Source organism: Jaculus jaculus, chromosome 14 (assembly GCF_020740685.1).
Source record: "Jaculus jaculus isolate mJacJac1 chromosome 14, mJacJac1.mat.Y.cur, whole genome shotgun sequence".
NCBI classification, from domain to species: domain Eukaryota; kingdom Metazoa; phylum Chordata; class Mammalia; order Rodentia; family Dipodidae; genus Jaculus; species Jaculus jaculus.
This window is the reverse complement of record NC_059115.1, coordinates 54,418,375-54,438,797: the sequence shown is the minus strand read 5'-3', so window position 1 is coordinate 54,438,797 and position 20,423 is coordinate 54,418,375. Positions and strand designations below refer to the sequence as shown.

Genomic DNA, 20,423 nt, shown 5'->3' with positions numbered 1-20,423 from the left:
TTGTGATTGTAACATAGAAGATCCAATTTGATTTTTTTTTAAAAAACATCATTAGAATCATAAAGCTATTATAGTTACACTCTACATACTCCCAAGGTACTTTAAAATGATTATGTTTGAGTCTGTAGATAAACAAGGACAATAATCTGAATACATCATCTGTACAACCTGGACTAAATACTGGTGAAGTGTTTAATTGGACAAACAACTGTTAAGCTTTGAGATAACCAGCACAAGTTCACAAGCAGCCAGTATAACTCAGCTCAAGTTCTCAGCAGCAATGGACACTGTTGTAGGTGTACAGATTAGTTGATGAAACTGGACCAATGGGAAACCTATCCTTCCCTTTCCTTCCTGCACATCCTTTAAATACCCAATTCTTGTCTGGTTACCCCTATAGCAATCCCAAATCAAGTGCTGCAATGACCCTTCTCCACCTTGCAATCCAGAGTCCTGAATTCCAAGGGAGGGGCACCAGGTCCTCTCATCCTGTTCACAGGGCACTCAGGGATAAACCCTCCACATCAGTATTTTTCAGGGGTCTAATACAACTCAAAAGAATAATTGTGTGGAATAGAGTGGTAATGTCTTTCTTTTATTGGCTTGGGGGAAGACTGGATGAGAAAACACCATGAATAGTGAGTATGAAGAAATTAGCCAAATGAAAATAATTCTTGAGGACCTGAATGTTGTCTAAGAGGCTAGTATCTCTCCAAACTCAGACATTCTGTGAATTCTTTCCATATTCTTGAACTCACTTCTACACATGGTTGGCAGGGTTGACTCCAGTGAAGTACCAGTGCAATTATCAAAAGGTAAAATGTATCTCGTCTTGGATTCCTTTTTTTAATACAAATATTTTAGTGTAATCATTTTATTTACAGAATAAATTGCAAAAGTATATAATCACATTTAGTGCAAATGCAACTAATAGTTAGGTTTAGATAATGCTTTGTAAACTTTGCATACCCTTGCAAAACACACCTACCCAATTTAGTTATGAAAGAGTTACTTGTGTGTGTACATGATAGTTACCAGAAATGGCAAACAGAAGAACATTTACAGTGGGCAGAGAATTGTTTCTGAAGATTCCCAGCAGCGCCTATGGTGAACAAACCAACCCTCCCGTACCCTCCCATTCTCCCAACCCAGCCCCACAGCTGATTGTAAAATAAAATACACATTTGAGGTATAAACTTTTCTGTTTTAAACATCACATTATAAAATATTAACTGGTGATGTAGTAAACTGGTATGATAATTTGTCTTATTTGCCTTTCTAGCATTACCACCATATAGGCACTTTTCCACAGTCAAATTATGAATAGTATTTTTCTGTAATAAGGCATATTCCATGCACATCATTTAGAGAAAAGTAAATTAAAAAATAGAAAAGTTTTATGGAGCATGAAACTGCGTGCATGTAATGTAAGCTATATGTTTTATATGTATTTTACTCTCTGTACAGAATAATAAATATCACTATATCTGATGCAAGTAATTCACTTCCAGGATTGTGTATGTTAAGTGATCTGACCAATCCCATCATTAAAATTATCAACTTGCATTTATCATTTAGACTCCATTTCCATGTATGGAATATATACAAGATATGTTTTACATGACATGACTTTCTGCTTTACAAAATGGGTTTTCTAAAGAGATGAACATGTCAGCAAAGCATCTACAAAATGCCTCTGATTTATATAAATACACAAAATGGGTTTTCTAAGGAGATGAACATGTCAGCAAAGCATCTACAAAATGCCTCTGATTTATATAAATACATCTGTGTGTAAACACAATGAACATTTTGAAGTGGGCAGTCATTTCAACTTCAATGAGTACCATTCCTTGCCTGAATCTCACACTTCAAAGTTTTTAACCGAGGACAACTAAAGAAGACATTTTACATGTTCATTTCTTACAGAAACTAAGGAAAGCATTTCAGTTTGAATCACGTGGAATCTTTTACAGCTCTGCTGAAGTTTCTAATTAATATGAAAATGGGAGCATTGCTTAGATTTTCAATGTATGCCTCTTAAATTGACCCATGCTAGAAAAATTAAACATATTTTACTGAATATCAGAAATACTGAATCAAATGTCAAATTCAAAGTCTTATCTGCTTTAACAATTATACCACATATTATCTTACAAATTTCAGGAAAATATGAGCTTATTTTATCCTGACCAGTGGACCAGAAAGTAGTCTATACTCCTAAGAGTTGTACAGATGGTTCTGTCTGGACGCAAAACAGTACCAATTTAGGAATTACCAAATTGTGTTTGTAGTAAACGGGAAAAAAATTTTGTAAAACATAGTATACAACTAAGAAATACAATAAAAATATAAAGATATCTGGGGAAGAAAAGAAAGCTTTTCACTCTTTCTCCATCAGAACCATGGTTCTTCATGGGAGGAAGACTACAGAAAAGGCAAAATCACAGGTTATCGGCAGCCCTCACTTATTAAGAGACACGCGATAACGTGAGTCATAGAAATCAGCAGCAATTAATTCTATGATTATACAAAGCAAAAAGGTCAAAAAATTCTGGACACAGAATTAACACAAGCTGTACAAAGAACCCATGTAGATGTCTGGTGCACAGAAAGCATAAGCCCGTGTGCACTCAACTTTGTGCTTTTTTCTCCTGCACAAAACTGAATACAACTGATGATTTTAGGCTGGACCATAGTAAATTAAAAATTCTGAAAAAGTTTCCCCAAATTAAAAGCATCAATTCCTAGCTGTGATTCAAAGTGGTTTTTTTCTCTTCTGGGAGCAAGCAAATAAAAATATAAGCATATACATGTAATTTCCATGTATTTATAGTTAGAAACCGAGAGAGGAGCTCTAGCAGGAGAGGCCAGGGTTAGATGCTCAGCTTTGCTAGCGCAGTTTTGTCGTGGGCCATGGACAAGGCTGTGGATCCTACGTTCCAGCTAAGAGCACTCGAGTCTTTTCTCTTTTCTCCTCCAACATGGAATGTCACACAGCCTTGCTTCAGACACTGGGGAAAAATTAAAAAAAAGACAACAACTTAAATATTATATGACTAACAGCTGCAGGACTACCAGAATTGTTTCTCCTACCCTCCAAATTCATGTACTACATGACAATCTATTAAAATTTACATTAAGGTATTTTTAACCTTCATGAGAAATTTTTTTTGTTTGTTTCATTTTGTTTTTCAAGGTAGAGTCTCACTGTAGCCCAGGCTGACCTGGAATTCTCTATGTAGTTTCTGGGTGCCCTGGAACTCATGTTGATGCTCCTACCTCTGCTTCCGAGTGCTGGGATTGAAGGTATGTGGCACCACGCCTGGCTTCAAGAAACATTATTGATCTTACATATTTTGAAGATTTTATCCCCTCAGCAAGGAAAAGAAGACATACAAGAATCAAGGAGCCATTTCAAGGCCACCTGAGACTCCATAGTGAATTCCAGGTCAGCCTGGGCTAGAGTGAGACCCTACCTCAAAAAAAAAAAATAAAAACAAACAAAAAAAGAATCAAAGAGAACAATGTGTCATAAAGTAAATAATAAGAAAATCAATCAGAGGATTCTAAAGTTTTACCCATGAAACTTTCATTTCCTTCCCTTTAATAAAGATCATGCCCCACAGCTATTTCTTTTAAGAATTTTTAAATTTGGGGTCTGCCTTATTTAAGAAATAAATATGCTCAAAATGCTTGCCAAAGAGTTGACTGTCTTAAATATATATATATATATTTTTTTGGTTTTTCGAGGTAGGGTCTCACTCTGGCCCAGACTGACCTGGAATTCACTATGGAGTCTCAGAGTGGCCTTGAACGCATGGCGATCCTCCTACCTCTGCCTCCTGAGTAGTGGGATTAAAGGCGTGCGCCACCACGCCCGGCTGTTTTAAATATTTTTAAACACCACCAACACTTTATATAACTTTTCTAAAAATGGTACACACAATAATGAAAAAATGATTCCAGCACCAAGTTACATGTTTGTTTTCCTTGGTTTCCATGCACAGTCCACTTGAAATGTATACCTTTCATAATTATTGTGGAAAAAAGGTCACTTCTTGTTAATAAGTTCCAGAGCATTTATTAAGGTTTAAGTTTAATTTTCCGACAGAAAGATGCTCAAGTCAGACTTTTTTTTTTTGCGGGGGGTGGGGTGTTCCGAGGTAAGGTCTCACTCTAGCTCAGGTTGACCTGGAATTCACTATGTAGTCTCAGGGTGGCCTCGAAGTAATGGCGATCCTCCTACCTCTGCCTCCCAAGTGCTGGGGTTAAAGGTGTGCGCCACCATGCCCAGGTGTTCAACTTAGACTCTAAGAGAGCCAGGGCTGAGTGCTGGCTAGTAAATCTTTTCAGTGACATGTCTGAATATACATACACATATATTTGCAAGCAGTCCTACTTCCTTCCTCAGTGATAAATTTTTTTAAAGAATTTTATTTGAGATAGGTAGGTAGGTAGAGAGAGAATGGGCATGCAAGGGCCTCCAGCCACTGCAAATGAACTCCAGAAACATGCTCCACCATGTGCATCTAGCTTATGTGGGCCCTGGGGAATTGAACCTGGGTCTTTAAGTTCTGCTGGCAAGCACCTTCACCACTATGCCATTTCTCTAGCCCGACATTAATTTTTAAAAAAAAATTTTTAATTTATTTATTTGAGAGCAACAGACACAGAGAGAAAGACAGATAGAGGGAGAGAGAGAATGGGCGCGCCAGGGCTTCCAGCCTCTGCAAACAAACTCCAGACATGTGCGCCCCCTTGTGCATCTGGCTAACGTGGGACCTGCGGAACCGAGCCTCGAACCGGGGTCCTTAGGCTTCACAGGCAAGCGCTTAACCGCTAAGCCATCTCTCCAGCCCCCGACATTAATTTTTATAGAAGTATTTTATCTCCTTCCTTCTATATCCAAAGAAGAAAAATGTGCATGCATGTACATTCAATTAATAAAACACTGCTAAATGCTAAATACAGGCAAATGCTGTTAATATCTGAGCACATTTATTCTAAATGTTTAATAAATTCTCTTCAAACAGAGTTGAGAAAAGCATGTTCCATAAACACGTGTGTTCTGATTTCTGTTGCTGAATACAAGGTTGTATTTTCTGCCTTATTTCTGCCTACTGAAGACTACCCAGGTGAAGGTGGCCTGTTTAGTAAGATCAAGGTAAAGAACAGGGAAGGCAGATGTTTAGTTTTCATCAGGGTGAAACAAATGTTTTAGAAACCTAAAGGCCAAGGCAAGAAATATCTAGTTGAATAAGGTAAGAAATTTGCAGCCATCTGTTTTCTCCTTTATTGATAAACATGACATAGAGACACAATCTGTAACCAATGCATCTAGATGTAGCTTTAACAATTCAAAATTTTTTCTGAAACAGTCAATGTATGGAGACAGCACAGTAGGTCAGGCTGTTTTCAAACACTCTCATCAGGGCTAGAGAGATGGCTTAGTGGTTAAGGTATTTGCCTGCGAAGCTTAAGGACCCATGTTTGACTACTCAGATCTCATGTGAGCCAGCTGCTGCACAAGGTGACACATGTGCAAAGCCCCACATGCACACAAGGTGGTGCACACATCTGGAATTTGATAACAGTGGCTGGAGGCCCTGGCGTGCCAATTCTCTCTCTTTCCCTCTCATAAAAAGGCTCATCTATCATGGAAAATGCTAATAAAAATTAAAAATAAAAGGCCCATCTGTTAGGCTTGCCACAAACAAACAAACAAACCATCCAAGTCCACAGACCAGGTAGAGCCTGTTTAACCTTTCCACATAAGCTTTTTTTCGGGGGGGTGGGGAGTGGGCATGCTAAAATTTAAATCATTAGGGATATACTAGAGAGAGGGTTAGAAATCAGACTTAACGGACCAAAATATACTCAAATTCATTCAAAATAAGAGGAACACAAAACTAGATTGAGGGTTTTTGCCTACCAATTTGAGAAAAATCTGAGTTTTATTGTATACATTTATGAGGATGTGGAAATATGCAATATAATCTATTACACTGGTGAGATGATGTTAATACAACCCTTATGGAGGACTACTATCCTGAAACTTTAGCAGGGCTAGCAGTAATTACAGTACATCTAGTAATTGATCATACACAGCCTTAACTAACTATACTAGTAAAAACTGGAAACAACCTCAGTATCTATCAAATGAACAGAATAGAAAATGCTGTTCATCTACACAGTGCGATACCGTAGGGTGTGGAAAGCACAAGCACAAGCTGGAAGAGAAAAAGATTTAGCAGAGAAGCTGCCTGTTCTTACCACACATGTCAATGTATTACTTGTTGCTTTAAGAATTCAAGATTCCCTAGACAGTTTTATTAATTAATTGGAAAAACAGTGAACATTACTGTTAAGTTGGGGTTAAGCTGGAAAACAGTACATATAGAACCAACACTTTAATTAGGCTCTGGGGCAGAGTTGCATGTAGACCAGGCTAGTCTTAAACTCTTGATCCCCAACTCTATCTTACAAGAGCTGGGATTATAGCTGTTCACCATAGTTTTCTTTTAATTTTTACTTATTTATTTGAGAGCGACAGACACAGAGAGAAGGGCAGAGAGAGGGAGAGAGAGAATGGGCGCGCCAGGGCTTCCAGCCTCTGCAAACGAACTCCAGATGCGTGCGCCCCCTTGTGCATCTGGCTAACGTGGGACCTGGGGAACCGAGCCTCGAACTGGGGTCCTTAGGCTTCACAGGCAAGCGCTTAACGGCTAAGCCATCTCTCCAGCCCTTAATTTTTTTTTTGAGACAAAATATTGTTATTTTACTCTGGCTGGCCTGGAATTTCCTATGTAGAACAGGCTGGCCTTGACCTTGTGTTGATACTCCTACCTCTGCCTCCCAAGTGTCAGTATTGCAAGTAGGCACCACCACACTCAACAATGTACGGGGCAAGTGTGTACTTATAGATTAATATATGCACATAAAAATCATGAAACACACACAAAAATAATAGTTTCTGAGAAAGAAAAGAATACTGGGAGTTTATATTTTTGAATTCTAGTTTGTAATATTCAAGTATTTTTAAGCATTAGTAAAAAAAAAATAAAAGGAAAACAAGTTTGGAAGGACAGAAGGTATAATCCTCTATCTAGGAATAACATGAAACATTTTTAGCATCTATTTTCAAGAATTAAACAAGTCTTAACACTTGCAGAAAGTTAATCTATTATCCGTACCTTTTAATATTAAAACAAAATTGGTTTTCCTGCAGTTTTTTCTTGGACGTAAGAAGTAAAACGTTTTAGGAATTTAGGGTATTCTCGCTTTGCCACTGCCCTCAACACTGAGGCTGGTGCCCATCCTCCAGGGTTCACTGTATGAGAGAGAAACAACTAATCTTATTAACATATAATTCTCTATAGTAATCCTCCAGGGGTCACTGTAAGGGAAAGAAGCAACAAATCTTATTAACATATGATTCTCTATAGTCATATGAAACACCAATTTTATTTCTTTGCTTTCTCGGAATTCCTTCCATTGGAACAGCTAGCATGTCATAAATTGCAACTAATTACCTAATACAACCCATCAGATGGCACATTATGAGATGACAAATAAGAAAGCATTTATCTTTCTGAAATATTCTTGATTCTTCCCAAATTAATCACAAATATTAGAATAGTAACATTTTAGGTTATTTTGGGTAGATTTGTTCAACTTCTACTATACACAAATAGTAACTTACTCAGGTACAACTGTTTCTTTAAACATTTGAGTAGCTAGCTACTCCTTGAAATCTGAAAATCTGATTAGAGAAGCTAAAATGGCTACTGCAGGTGCAAAGCAGGTGTAGTGCAGAACCAAAGCAGGTGACAGAAAGGGGTGACTAGCAGCGTGTCAAAATGAAATAAGTAGGACACTAGCCGCTAATAAGGACTAACAGAGTAGGGATCTAAAAACTTTAAGTCAGATAATAAGAAAGACTTGTTAGAAATTCTCATGAATAGTTCTAGGGTGAAATTCAGGCATGTGGATTCTCTAATCTTCCAGACAAATCTAATATATATTTTTCCAAATTAAAGATTAGTAAATTGGATATTTAGTTATTTATTTAGTTTTGGTTTTTCAAGATAGGGTCTCACTCTATTTCAGGCTGGCCTGGAATTAACTATGGAGTCTCAGGGTGGCCTCGAACTCTCGGCGATCCTCCTACCTCTGTCTCCCAAGTGCTGGGATTGAAGGCGTATGCCACTACGCCCAGTGTAAGTTGGATATTTATTATGTAGGTCATGATCAAACACTTCCACACTATCAAGTACAAAAGTCAAACAAAACATACATACCATTAGCTACATATGTAATCTTGCATAGAATGTTGTCCCTGCTTATCTCCTGGTTTCCCTCAGGTGGGCTTACCAAGGTTTGACAAATCATAGCAATATTTATTTTGGCACGGACACATCGATTGTTCAACTGCCAAAACAAACAAACAAACAAACAAACAATATATAAGCACCCATTTTCACAGTCATATTTTTGTAATCTCTGCTGTCCTAGTACAATAGTTTAACCAAAACCCTGCCTCTTTTTTTAAAAGTTTCAATAAATCTTGTAATTACAAATGATTGTTCCAAACTGATAACAGGATTTCTTTTTTTAAAGAATTATATTTAACTAAATTAATTTATTTGAGAGAAGGGGGAAAGAGGCAGAGAGAGAGAGAGAGCGGGGTGGGGGGGGATGAGAATATAGGTGTGCCAGGGTCTTTAGCCACCACAAATGAACTCCAGGTACATGGTCTACCTTATGCACCTGGCTCCTTTGGCAGTCTTTGCCAGCAAATGCCTTAACTGCTAAGCCATCTCTCCAGCTCAGATTTTCTTGCCTCTGAAGTGGTAGATGGAGCTAAATCAAGGTAGAAACCATAGAACGTTTGCAATGGTTGACAATGGCTTAAGAGCTAACTGTGGGAAGTGGTCTTACATGTACTACCTATTCAGCCACTTGCCAAAACTCAGCTGAAAAGGAAATAGCCCATTCGGATGCTTGTAGTCATGAGAGTTGCATCCAAACAATTATATCGGCTGCCCTAAGCAAGCAATCTAACATAAAATTTAAAATTTTTCAAGCATCTATATGTGGCTGTGAGGGCAGTTTATGTTTAAACTCTGCCCCGAAATATGCATTTCAATAGTGTAAAATTACATACATATATTGTACTTACAGGAGCACTGTCATGATCCACAGAAAAATTACAAACTATCCAAGTTTCAGGGTCATTTTCTGTCAAGGCTGGTATCTTTCGAATAGCGGAAAGATATAATACATCTCGCTGAGAAGCAGGCCACACTCTCTGTGGAAGAATTAAAAAATGTTTTGACAATCTGAATTATTTTGTACTCAAATGCCACACAGAAGTCAAAGAGAAACTAACAAAATATTTGTCAAATTTTAAATAGGAAACATCACAATATTAATAAAAATTATGAATAGACTAATGGTTTTGTAGAATAATACCATCAAAGGAATAATGTTCTTATTTTATTTGACTTTTTAAAAATATTTTTATTTTTATTTGAGAGAGGGATATACAGAAATAGGCAGGTAGACAGAGAGAGAAAGAGAGAGAATGGGTACACCAGGGCCTCCAGCCATTGGCAAATGAACTCCAGTTGTATATGTCCCCTTCTGTATCTAGCTTACATGGGTCCTGGGTTGTCAAACCTTTGGTTCTGCAGACAAGTGCCTTAACCACTAAGCCATCTCTCCAGCCTCTATTTTAGTTTTATGATAGACAGGGGGGGGGGGGGAGAGAGAGAAAGAGAAGGAGGGAGGGAGGGAGGGAGGGAGGGAGGGAGGGAGGGAGGGAGGGAGGGAAGGAAGGAGGAAAGGCATGCCTGGGCCTCTAGCCACTGCAGTCAACTGCAGATGTGTGTGCCAACATGTTGTGTCTGGTTTACGTGGGCCTAGGGAGTCAAACCTGGGTCTGTAGGTAAGTGCCTTAGCTGCTAAGCCATCACTCCAGCCCACTTTTATTTTTTAATTTTAGTAAATTTTCATTTTAACCATTTTTAGTTTGTAATTTGGAGGCATTAATTAAATTTACAGTACTATATAGCCATCTATTTCTGAAATTTATAATCACCTCAAAAGGAAACTGCACCCATAAACAACAATGGTCCATGCCCACCTCCCACTGTCCCTGTTAATTTTCTGCTTCGAGAATTCAACTCTTATAATGAAAAGTTTAGGGCTGGAGAGATGGCTTAGCAGTTAAGCACTTGCCTATGAAGCCTAAAGACCCCGGGGTTCAAGGCTCGATTCCCCAGGATCAATGTTAGCCAGATGCGCAAGGGGGCACACCCTTCTGGTTCGTTTACAGTGGCTGGAGGCCCTGGCGTGCCCATTCTCTTTCTCCCTGTCTGCCTCTTTCTTTCTTTCTCTCTCTGTCACTCCCAAATAAATAAATAAAAATGAACAAAAAAGAAAAAAAAAAAAAGAGAATGTGGATCCTAGCTACAGATGACTGGGCTTATGCGTAAGAATGAAAATACTTAGTAGCAGAGGCCAGTAAGTTAAAAAGGAGACATAAAGGGAAGAGAAAGGAAGGGAGGAGGATACTTAATAGGTTGATATTGTACATATGTAAGTACAATGACTATTATGGGGAGGTAATATGATGGAGAATGGAATTTCAAAGGAGAAAGTGTGGGGGGGAAGGACGGAATTAACACGGGATTTTTTTATAATCATGGAAAATGCTAATAAAAATTTAAAAATAAAAAAAAATTGAATAAAAAAGAGAGAGAAAGAGAAAAGTTTAGAGGTGAAAGAAGATTACATCTTTAATATTATACTTGAGTGAATTCCAGTAATTTAGATCAAACATTCCTACTTTAAGGCATATAAAGAAAAACCATATATTATGGAAATGACATGGTGCTTTTAAGTCTCTGATAACTGGTAGTATCTACTTTAAATGATAGAAAAAAACAAACTGTAAAAGTTACTTTTACTTTGGATATCTGGTATATGGAACCAAACTTTATCTTTTTTTGTTTGTTTGTTTTTCAAGGTAGGGTCTCACTTTAGCCCAGACTGACCCAGAATTCACTATGTAGTCTCAGGGTGGCTTTGAACTCACGGAGATCCTCCTACCTCTGCCTCCCAAGTGCTGGGATTAAAGGTGTGTGCCACCAAACCTGCATCAAACTTTATGTTTTGTTTTGTTTTTTTGGCATCACTTTCCTTATCACTGAATGCAATGAATGGCCAACGACTCAATGCCAATGTAACACATGTCATGGGAAAAGTGAAATGGTTCATTTTTAAATACCTTTTTATTTTTGTGCATGCATAGATGTGTGGTGTGCATGTATTTGTGTTTGCATATGTGCGTGCATGTGGAGGACAGAGGGGGACAGGAGAGATCTTCCTCAATTGCCTGTGAAGCCTAAGGACCCACGTTTGATTCTCCAGTATCCCCATAAGATGCACAAGGTGGTGCATGCAACTGGAGTTTGTTTGCAGCGACTACAGATCTTGGTGCACCCATTCTCATTCTCTCTCTCTCTCAAATAAATAAATATAAAAGATATAAAAAAATTAAAAAAAGGCCAGGCATGGCGGCGCATGCCTTTAATCCCAGCACTTGGAAGGCAGTCGTAGGAGGATCTCTGTGAGTTCGAGGCTACCCTGAGACTACATAGTGAATTCCAGATCAGCCTGGGCTAGAGTGAGACCCTACCTCAAAAAACCAAAAAAAACCCACCCCCCCCAAAAAAAAACAAAAATAAATAAATAAAAGCAACAACAAAAAAGCAAGCACTAAGTGCAAAACCACAGGGATGATATGCCTCAAATTTCAGAAGACAACTAGCCTTCATTCCTGCATTGTAAAAGAAGCCAAATTTAAAGAAAAGAATATTATAGAGTGTTATTTAATTTTCTTGAAAAATTATTTCAAGTCTTTATTCTAAGAATAGGTAAATGAGTATAACTTAGTTATTGTTACATTAAACAATATGCCATTTTAATAATTTTAGTTTTTAATTCTAATATAACTATGCAACTTTCCTTTCCATCTATAATTTACCAGGTGGACTGCCTGCAGCAGGTTGCTACTTCCCAGGATCAGTTATTTTCTGGTAAGAAGATTATTCTAGTCTAAAGTACTGATCATTTCTCTTCATTACGCTATATGGTAATTATGTAGTATTTACCAAACTAGGTATCACATTAGACACTAATGCCTGTATGCTGAAGCTTCTGAAGCAGCTGGCAGAGAAAATGAAGTACCTCTATAATTAGTAGGCATCAGATGTTTCACACAACAAGACCGGGTCAACAAAACTCTGAAGATTATTTTGACACATTCAACTAAACACAAGTTTATTTTTATTTTTTAGGTTTTCGAGGTATGGTTTCACTCTAGCTCAGGCTGACCTGGAAGTCATTATGTAGTCTCAGGGTGCCCTCGAACTCTCAGCTATCCTCCTACCTCTGCCTCCCAAGTGCTGGGATTAAAGGCATGTGCCCCATGTCCAGCTGAAAACAGTTTTAAAAGGATAAAAAATACCTCCACCAAAATGGGAAATAAAGTATTTAATTTTAATTATCTTTATATTATTCTATATAAAAATATTATTTTTTTTCACAAGAGAAACAGCAGGACAGAGCAAGAGAAATAATAAGCCAACCATTTTAACATATCTTGAAAAGCAGAGAAGAATGATGTGAAAGGGACCCAACATGAATTATAATGTTTCTGCAAGCTCTGATAAACAACTAACCCCTCAATTTTCCTTGTTCCCAGGCTGTCCACATATCTCAACATAGGTTAATCCTATGTATTCTCTTACCTTTACCTCTGTTGCTGTAAGAAAACTAATTGATTTTTATATTTAGTAACTGGACACTAGAGAAATATTTAATGGATTTCAGAAGGTTCTTCTTAAAGTTCATAAAATATGCAAAGACTTTTATGAACCACTGTTTCTAGACTGCATTTTTCAGACTCTTACCTGCACACATATCTGCTCTAAATGAGCTGATACATTTTTCAAATATTTGGCAGTCATGAATTATTAATAGTCTTTAGATCTATGGGGGTATTTAAATTAAAATTATGTGGTATTTAAATCACTTTGGCAAATATATATATCTAAGTTTGAATTTTTCTGACACCTTTTGAGATAGATGAAGAGATCATTACCTTGTGTGTTTGATAAATGATGATTGCATTATCAGCTAATGTTTCCACCACATGAAAGTTTTCAATGGTAGCTGAAATGAAGAGAATGGTATTAGTAGCCAAAATGATACACTGCATTTTGTAAAATGTGATCAACTTACTTATGTTCAAAGTCATAAATTTTATGGTAAAAGAAACTCAGAATAAACATACTCAGAATAAATCTACATGAAGATTTTAATTCCTTGTACTAGGGCTATGGATTTGCTTGAGGTCTGTGGCTCTACCTTCCATAGCAAGAAAGTGATTTCTAACCTCTACTGCACATATCACTTGCTGCAACTTCTTCATACCCCTAATTTACTGAGGTTAAAAGGGTCTATTTAGGCACAGGTGATTGTATTTATGAAAAAAAGTGTTAAATTGTAAATACCAAGCACCTTGTGACAATCAGAAATATGAAATGTGAATCTATGAACACAAACACACTTACATGAATTGTAACCTAAACAACGCAGGATTCATCTAGGGATTTACCATAGAAACAAAACAGCTTAGGAAAGAGGAGATGATAAATAAGAAATTTTCAGTATCAGTCCTGGCTTTTCCACTAACTTGCCCTGTGGCCTTTCCAAGTCACTCTATGAAATGACTTTTACTTTATTTGTATGTAAAATACCTATCATGCAATGTTAGTACATATTGGAGCAAATGACATAGTATCTTAGGAAGCATTATGAAAGCAAGTGAAATAGTGTTATTTAAAAGTAAGAGGGCCAGGCATGGTGGCACATGCCTTTAGTCTCATAACTTGGGAGGCAGAGTTAGGAGGATCACCATGAGTTCAAGGTCATCCTGAGACTACACTGTGAATTCCAGGTCAGCCTGGGCTAGAGCAAGACCCTACCTTGAAAAACAAAAACAAAAACACAAAACATAAAAAAGGAAGAGGGCTGGAGAGATTGCTCAGTGGTTAAAGGTGCTTGCTTGCAAAACCTGATGGCCCAGGTTCAATTCCCCAATAACCAAGTAAAGGCAGATGCACAATGGGGCACATATGTCTAGAGTTTGTTTGCAGTAGAAGGCCCTGCTGCATGTGATATTCCCCTTCACCCCCACTATGTTGCTTTAAAATAAATACATATTTAAAAAAATAAAACAGGAACTGAAGAGATGGCTTAGCAGTTAAGCGCTTGCCTATGAAGCCTAACGACCCTGGTGTACCCATTCTCGCTCTCTGTCTGTTGCTCTCAAATAAATAAATAATAAAAAATAAATAAAATAAAATAAAAGAGATGGCCAGGTGTGGTGGTATACACATGTAATGCTAAAACTTGGAAGGCTGAGGCCTGAGCTACATAGTGAGACTCCTGTCTTAAAAGAGTTAAGGTATGGTACTGTGGATGCAGCTCGGTAGTAGAGTACTCGCCTAGCATGTATAAGGCCCTAGATTTGATCCCAGGACTACTACTTCCAAATAAAAAAAAGGTATAATTAATCCTCTGTATGATTCTCCATGTATTTTGTAGATTCACTTTGTAAACTATGTATTAGATACAGAAAACCAGGATGGATTTGACTAAATTAAAAACAATAATTATAATTAAGGACAACAGCTTACTTTCCCAATCATTGCGAACATCGACATTCCAGAAGTAATTGCAGACCTCATGTCCTGTGACACCTTTAACTGCATGGGTTGCTTTCAAAGGATCCAGGACAATCCCATTTTCTTCTACTTCTCTTCTGTATACCTAAAGAAGTATTTGAAAAGTAAAAATCAAACCCTTGGAATACAACCTGAAAACATGCTTTCATTTATGGCTGCATTTGTGGGCATCGTGATCCATGCCTCTAATCTAGAACTTGGGAAATTGAGCAGGGTTGCAAGTTCAAGGCTAGCCTAGGCTACATATTAAGACCCTATCTCAAAATTTTATTAAGAAAATCCATTCATAGAACATATTCTGCTGGGCTGGAGAAACGGTTTAGCAGTTAAGGCATTTGCCTGGAAAACCTAAAGACCCAGATTTGATTCCCCGGTACTCATATAAGCCAGATGCACAAGGCGGCACATACATCTGGTGTTTTGTTTGCAATGGCTAGAGGCCCTGGCATGCCCATTCTTTCTCTATGTATCATTCTATCTGCCTCTTTATCTCTCTCAAATAATACAACTTTTGAAAAAAGAATATATACTGCTAACTGAAAAAATTTCAAATTAATATAGAAGACAAAAATATTGTTAAATTTGACAAAAAAAAAGAGTGTAATTACTAAGGGGTAAATGGTACCAAAGGAGAGGAGGGGGTCTGGAGAGGAATCAATAAAAATAAAGTACTCATAAAAATGTTGTAGGCAAACCCAAAGAAGGAATGTTAGAGTAATTGTCAAGGATGTGAGCAAGGCTGGCTATGTCTTTGTCCCACAATGATGTTCATTCATTTTATTAAATTCAGTTTTAAATAAAAAATATTTTAGGGCTGGAGAGATGGCTTAGTGATTAAGGTATTTGCCTGCAAAGAATGAGGACCCAGGTTCCATTCTCCAGGTCCCATGTTAGCCAGAGGCACAAGGGGGCACACGCGTCTGGAGTATGTTTGCAGTGGCTAGAGGCCCTGGCATGCCCATTCTCTCTCCCTTTCTCTCTGTCCCTCTGTATATAATAAATAAATGAAATGATAAAAAAATTAAAAAAATCTTTTAAATAGGGTCTGGAGAAATGGCTCCACAGTTAAGGTGCTTGACTGCAAAGCCTAAGGATCCAGGTTCAATTCCCCAGTATCCATATAAAGCCAGATGTACAAGGTGGTGCATGTGTTTGAAGTTTGTTTGCAGTGGCTAGAGGCCCTGGTGTGTCCATATATTCCCCTCAAATAAATAAATAAAATACTGAAATGACAAATCCAAGATAAACTTCAACTAAGTAAGACGTATATGTGATACATGACTAAATGATATGAAATAAACTGCTCTTTTTCTCTCTCCTGCTCCAGGTACATGCAATCTCCTGTTTTCTCCCTCTCCATTATCTTAGATCCAAGAAAAAAATATATTTATTTTAAATTAGCATTATTAACCAGACATTCTCAAAGACTGTCCAACATTGCAAACAGGGCCAAGTAAGTGTGATCAGAATAGAGTCTCAAGCATGTCAACTTAAGGCAGCTTTGTACAATGCTGGAATTCCTGGTATCTAGACAGTGCCAGAAATACAGCAGGCACTCATTTTTGAACTAAACACTGAAAACTAAAATGACAAAAAGATAATAAGCACAGAATTATTTTGCTTTATATTCTGAGGCTATGTTCCTTAAGGGCTAAGTAAAATCAGTTATTTCAAAATTACATAGTTTGCTACTTTAAAGAAGTCTATAAGTATTTTCAGGAAATGAAGAAACACTTAAGAACCAGTTGAGTATTTGACAGCTTCTCTTTCACAATCTCTCCCCCACATTCTCATTTATTTAAGCCATATAACCACCATTTCCTAAGTGACCCAAACTGGAAATTAAACTTTTTTTGATTTTCCTCCATCAAATTTTATATAAATATTAGATTAATCTCTTTTCTTAATCTTCCAAAAGACATCCAACAGCTTGACTTTTCTAGTGTTGCCTTAGATCACTTCGTGTCTTACATTCTTATGTGGTCTTCAAGGTCCTTGGTTTTCTTCTTCTTATCTGTTTACTCTCCCTAAAATGACACAGTGTGTGAAGTGGCTAGTCTAAGTGCCACAGACAATAAAGCTTTCTCATTGGTGGGTTACTTGATAATGCCAATGATCTGTCTCTAGATGGCTATAAGAGAGCTTATTCTCTACTCCTCTTTATGGGTGGAGGAAGTTATACAACTGTTCCTCTAGGATTTTCTTCACTCCTTTATTTGTCTCCCAAAGAGGGGAGAAACAAAGTGACATCTGGCTACAACATTCCATATACTCAAGTACAAGACAAAGGAAGTGTCTAACTAAAGGGCCACTAGCTGACTGTAACATTTTACATGTCACTCCCCCAATTTTACTTTCTCCATGCTCTAGACACAGCAGGGTATTATGCTCATAAAGAAACTAATAAAAACAAAACTGCAGAAATAAGAAGACATTTATTCCTTAGGATTTGGTGCTTCTTTGATTACATGTTTTAATGTTATTCATATCCATAGACTCCACTTAGCAACCAAATCATTTCAGAGGGAATTACCTTCATTTCTCCTTCTTCTACCACAAGTTGCCAGTTGGCATCTCCACCTACATCCTGCAATGAGTAAGTCATATGGTTCTGCACCATCTCTTCAACCTTGAAAAGGAAAAAATAAAGCCATGACGATCGGCATCTAATAGGTATGTCAATCTCTAAAACAGAATGGTACCCATTTTCTTCAGCTCAGAAATGATACTTATAGAAAGCCAAGGTTAGGAAGTTTTACAGTGTTGAAGAATTCAGTTGAGTCTATATCCCAGACATTCAGGTTAATGGATAGGAGGGAAAGTGCAGGAAGATGGAGTTCTACCTCAAGTAACAAAAAGTGGCCTACTGTGTACCCTTGACTAAAAATAGAGAGGTCATCCTGAAGCAGAAAACCATGGCATACAAAGCACAAAAGAACACAAATCCCCACTGCAGTGTTCCTTACCTCAGATATATAGAAAGTCTGTTATATGGGGTTGGAGAGATGGCTAAGTGGTTAAAGCGTTTGCCTGCAAAGTCAAAGGATCCTGGTTCGACTCTCTAGGACCCATGTAAGCCAGATGCAAAAGAGAGCACACACATCTGGAGTTCGTTTGCAGTGGCTGGAGGCCATGGAGTGCTCATTCTCTCTCTACCTCCCTCTTTCTCTCAAATAAATAAAATATAGTGAAAAAAGAAATTTTGTTATAGGTCCACAAAAAAGCAAACCATTCTTTAAACATAAACTAACTTAAAAATAAACTTTTGATTTGATTTCAATGTTCTGAATTCTTTTAAGGAATTGCCCTAATGATATTCATTTATATATAACCAATCACTCTAGTTCAGTATTGTAAAACGTCTAACTTCCCTCTCTTGCTGCTGGGGATTGAACCAGGTTGTGCCTAGCTACTACCCTAGTCTCAACTAAACTGCTTTCATTGAAATTTTAATGCAGCATTTAACTACCACAAATTACTGGAACACAGGTAAGCAAAGAAAGTTGAATATATATTTCACACATATAGAACCCTAAATGACATTTACTTGTAAAATTTTATGGTAGTTTGAAATGTTTTGAAACAGAAGGAGAGTGATAAAAGATGATGCTAACACAATTTTAGTAATAAATACATTAAAGAAAGCAGAAGACTTGAAAATGTTTTTTAAAATATATTTTATTATTATATTTGACAGAGAAAGAAGAGAATGGGTATGCCAGGGCTTCCAGCCACTGCAAATGAACTCCAGACACATGCACCACCTTGAGCATCTGGCTAACATGAGTCCTGGGTAATCGAACCTGGGTTCTTTGGCTTTGCAGGCAAGCACCTTAACTGTTAAGCCATCCTTCTATCCCAGAAAATGTTTTTAATACTCAAATTTAAAAACTTATTTCTAAGTTTACCTATTTCAGATGAAGTCTATTGTGTTCACTAAAAATACTGAAGAAGAAATTTATACATTTTGAAATAAAGGCAGTTTTGAGACAGAAACTTTTAAAATTATTAATTTTAGCAATAACCTATATTTAAGGGATGTTATATGGATCTTAAAATACATTTTTCAAAGTGAGGAAGGGCTTTTAATTATCTCCTGATTTAGGGGAAAAAACAAATCACAAAACAAAAGTTTTGTTTTGTTTTTCAAGGTAGGGTTTCAATCTAGCCCAGGCTGTGGTCTCAGGGTGGCCTTGAACTCATGGTGATCCTCCTACCTTTGCCTCCTGAGTGCTGGGATTAAAGGCGTGTGCCACCACACTCAGCTTCACAAAAAAATTTTTATTTTTTGTTTTTTTTGAGGTAGGGTCTCATTCTAGCTCAGCCTGACCTGGAATTCATTATGTAGTCTCAGCGTGGGCTTGAACCCAAGGCAATTCTCCTACCTCTGCCTCCCAAGGGCTGGGACTAAAGGTTTGTGCCACCATGTCTGGCTGCAAAATAATTTTTGAGGGCTGGAGAGATGGCTTAGCGCTTGCCTGCAAAACCAAAGGACCCAGGTTCAACTCCCCAGGACCCACGGAAGCCAGATGCACAAGGTGGTGCATGCGTCTGGAATTTGTTTGCAGGGGCTTGAGGCCCTGGTGCGCCCATTCTCTCTCGGTCTATCTCTTTCTCAAATACATAAAATATACTAAAAAAAAAAAAAACACACACACACACGTGAAATTATTATGAAATTTTTATTCCACAGAACTAAACCCTATTTTATGTGGGTTACAAGTGAAGGACAAATATGAAGAGGGTTTTACTGTGTCAAAACAATTCCGTTTGTAAGATTTTCAGTCTGCTCATAGCTTAAGTGGTTATGTGTTATTTTTGATTTGTATTTTGTTCCAAAGAAAACCAGTTTTCTTTCAAGGTAAGGTCTTGCTCTAGCCCAGGTTGGCCTGCAATACACTATGTAGTCTCAGGGTAGCCTCAAACTCACATAGATCCTCCTACCTGTTTCTGGAGTGCTGGGATTAAAGGCCTGCAACACTTTGTCTGGCCAAAACCAGATGTATAAATTGATAGAAGGAAGCACAATTTTAACAATGGACATGTACAGAAAGCAAAGTTTAACACTCTGTCTAAACAGATTTAAAAACTAGCTGAGCATGTGAGATTGAGGTAGGAGGATCACCACGAGTTTGAAGCTAGCCCAGGCTACAGACTGAGTTCCAGGTAGTAAGCCTGGGCTAGAGAACCTGCTTCAAATTTCTTAAAAATGATATTCCCATAACATGTGCATCTATGTACTAATAGCTTCAAAGTCTTGTTTTACTTTGACAAAAGAGGGCTTGAAAAATCTAACAAAGAAACAAGATGCTTCTAGTGCTGTGCTCCTAGAAAACCACTACCAAATCACTGTGGAAGCCTCTGCAAAGCTTCCACTGAGTCTTTCTTATGTTACCTCCCTTGCTATAGTTAACATGTAGGTTAAGAAGACAAGTGGTACAAGATCTTACTCAAACAGACTTTAATATAATGTAGAGCTAATATTGCTACAGAGGCAGTGACTTGTACAGCTGCAACCACCACCAATACTTCAGGTCTAATGTGATGATCTGCTAAGTTTACTGGGTAGACATGCCAAAGAGATGAGGGTGACTTGGGACC

The 20,423-nt window shown here is 37.6% G+C and overlaps 1 protein-coding gene across 2 annotated transcripts in view; it reads right to left on the bottom strand.

Moving 5' to 3' along the window:
* Positions 1-574: 574 nt before the first annotated feature.
* Cert1 (ceramide transporter 1) overlaps positions 575-20,423 on the bottom strand; it is a 118,086-nt gene continuing 98,237 nt past the window's right edge. For both annotated transcript variants that reach the window (XM_004651531.2, XM_004651532.3), the window contains 7 exons: positions 17,356-17,451; positions 14,775-14,907; positions 13,175-13,245; positions 9,185-9,313; positions 8,304-8,433; positions 7,197-7,333; positions 575-3,014 (listed from right to left, as the gene is read on the bottom strand). In XM_004651531.2, coding sequence (XP_004651588.1) covers positions 7,206-7,333; positions 8,304-8,433; positions 9,185-9,313; positions 13,175-13,245; positions 14,775-14,907; positions 17,356-17,451 — 687 coding nt within the window. In that variant the 3' untranslated portion in view covers positions 575-3,014; positions 7,197-7,205. The remainder of the gene's footprint in view (positions 3,015-7,196; positions 7,334-8,303; positions 8,434-9,184; positions 9,314-13,174; positions 13,246-14,774; positions 14,908-17,355; positions 17,452-20,423) is intronic.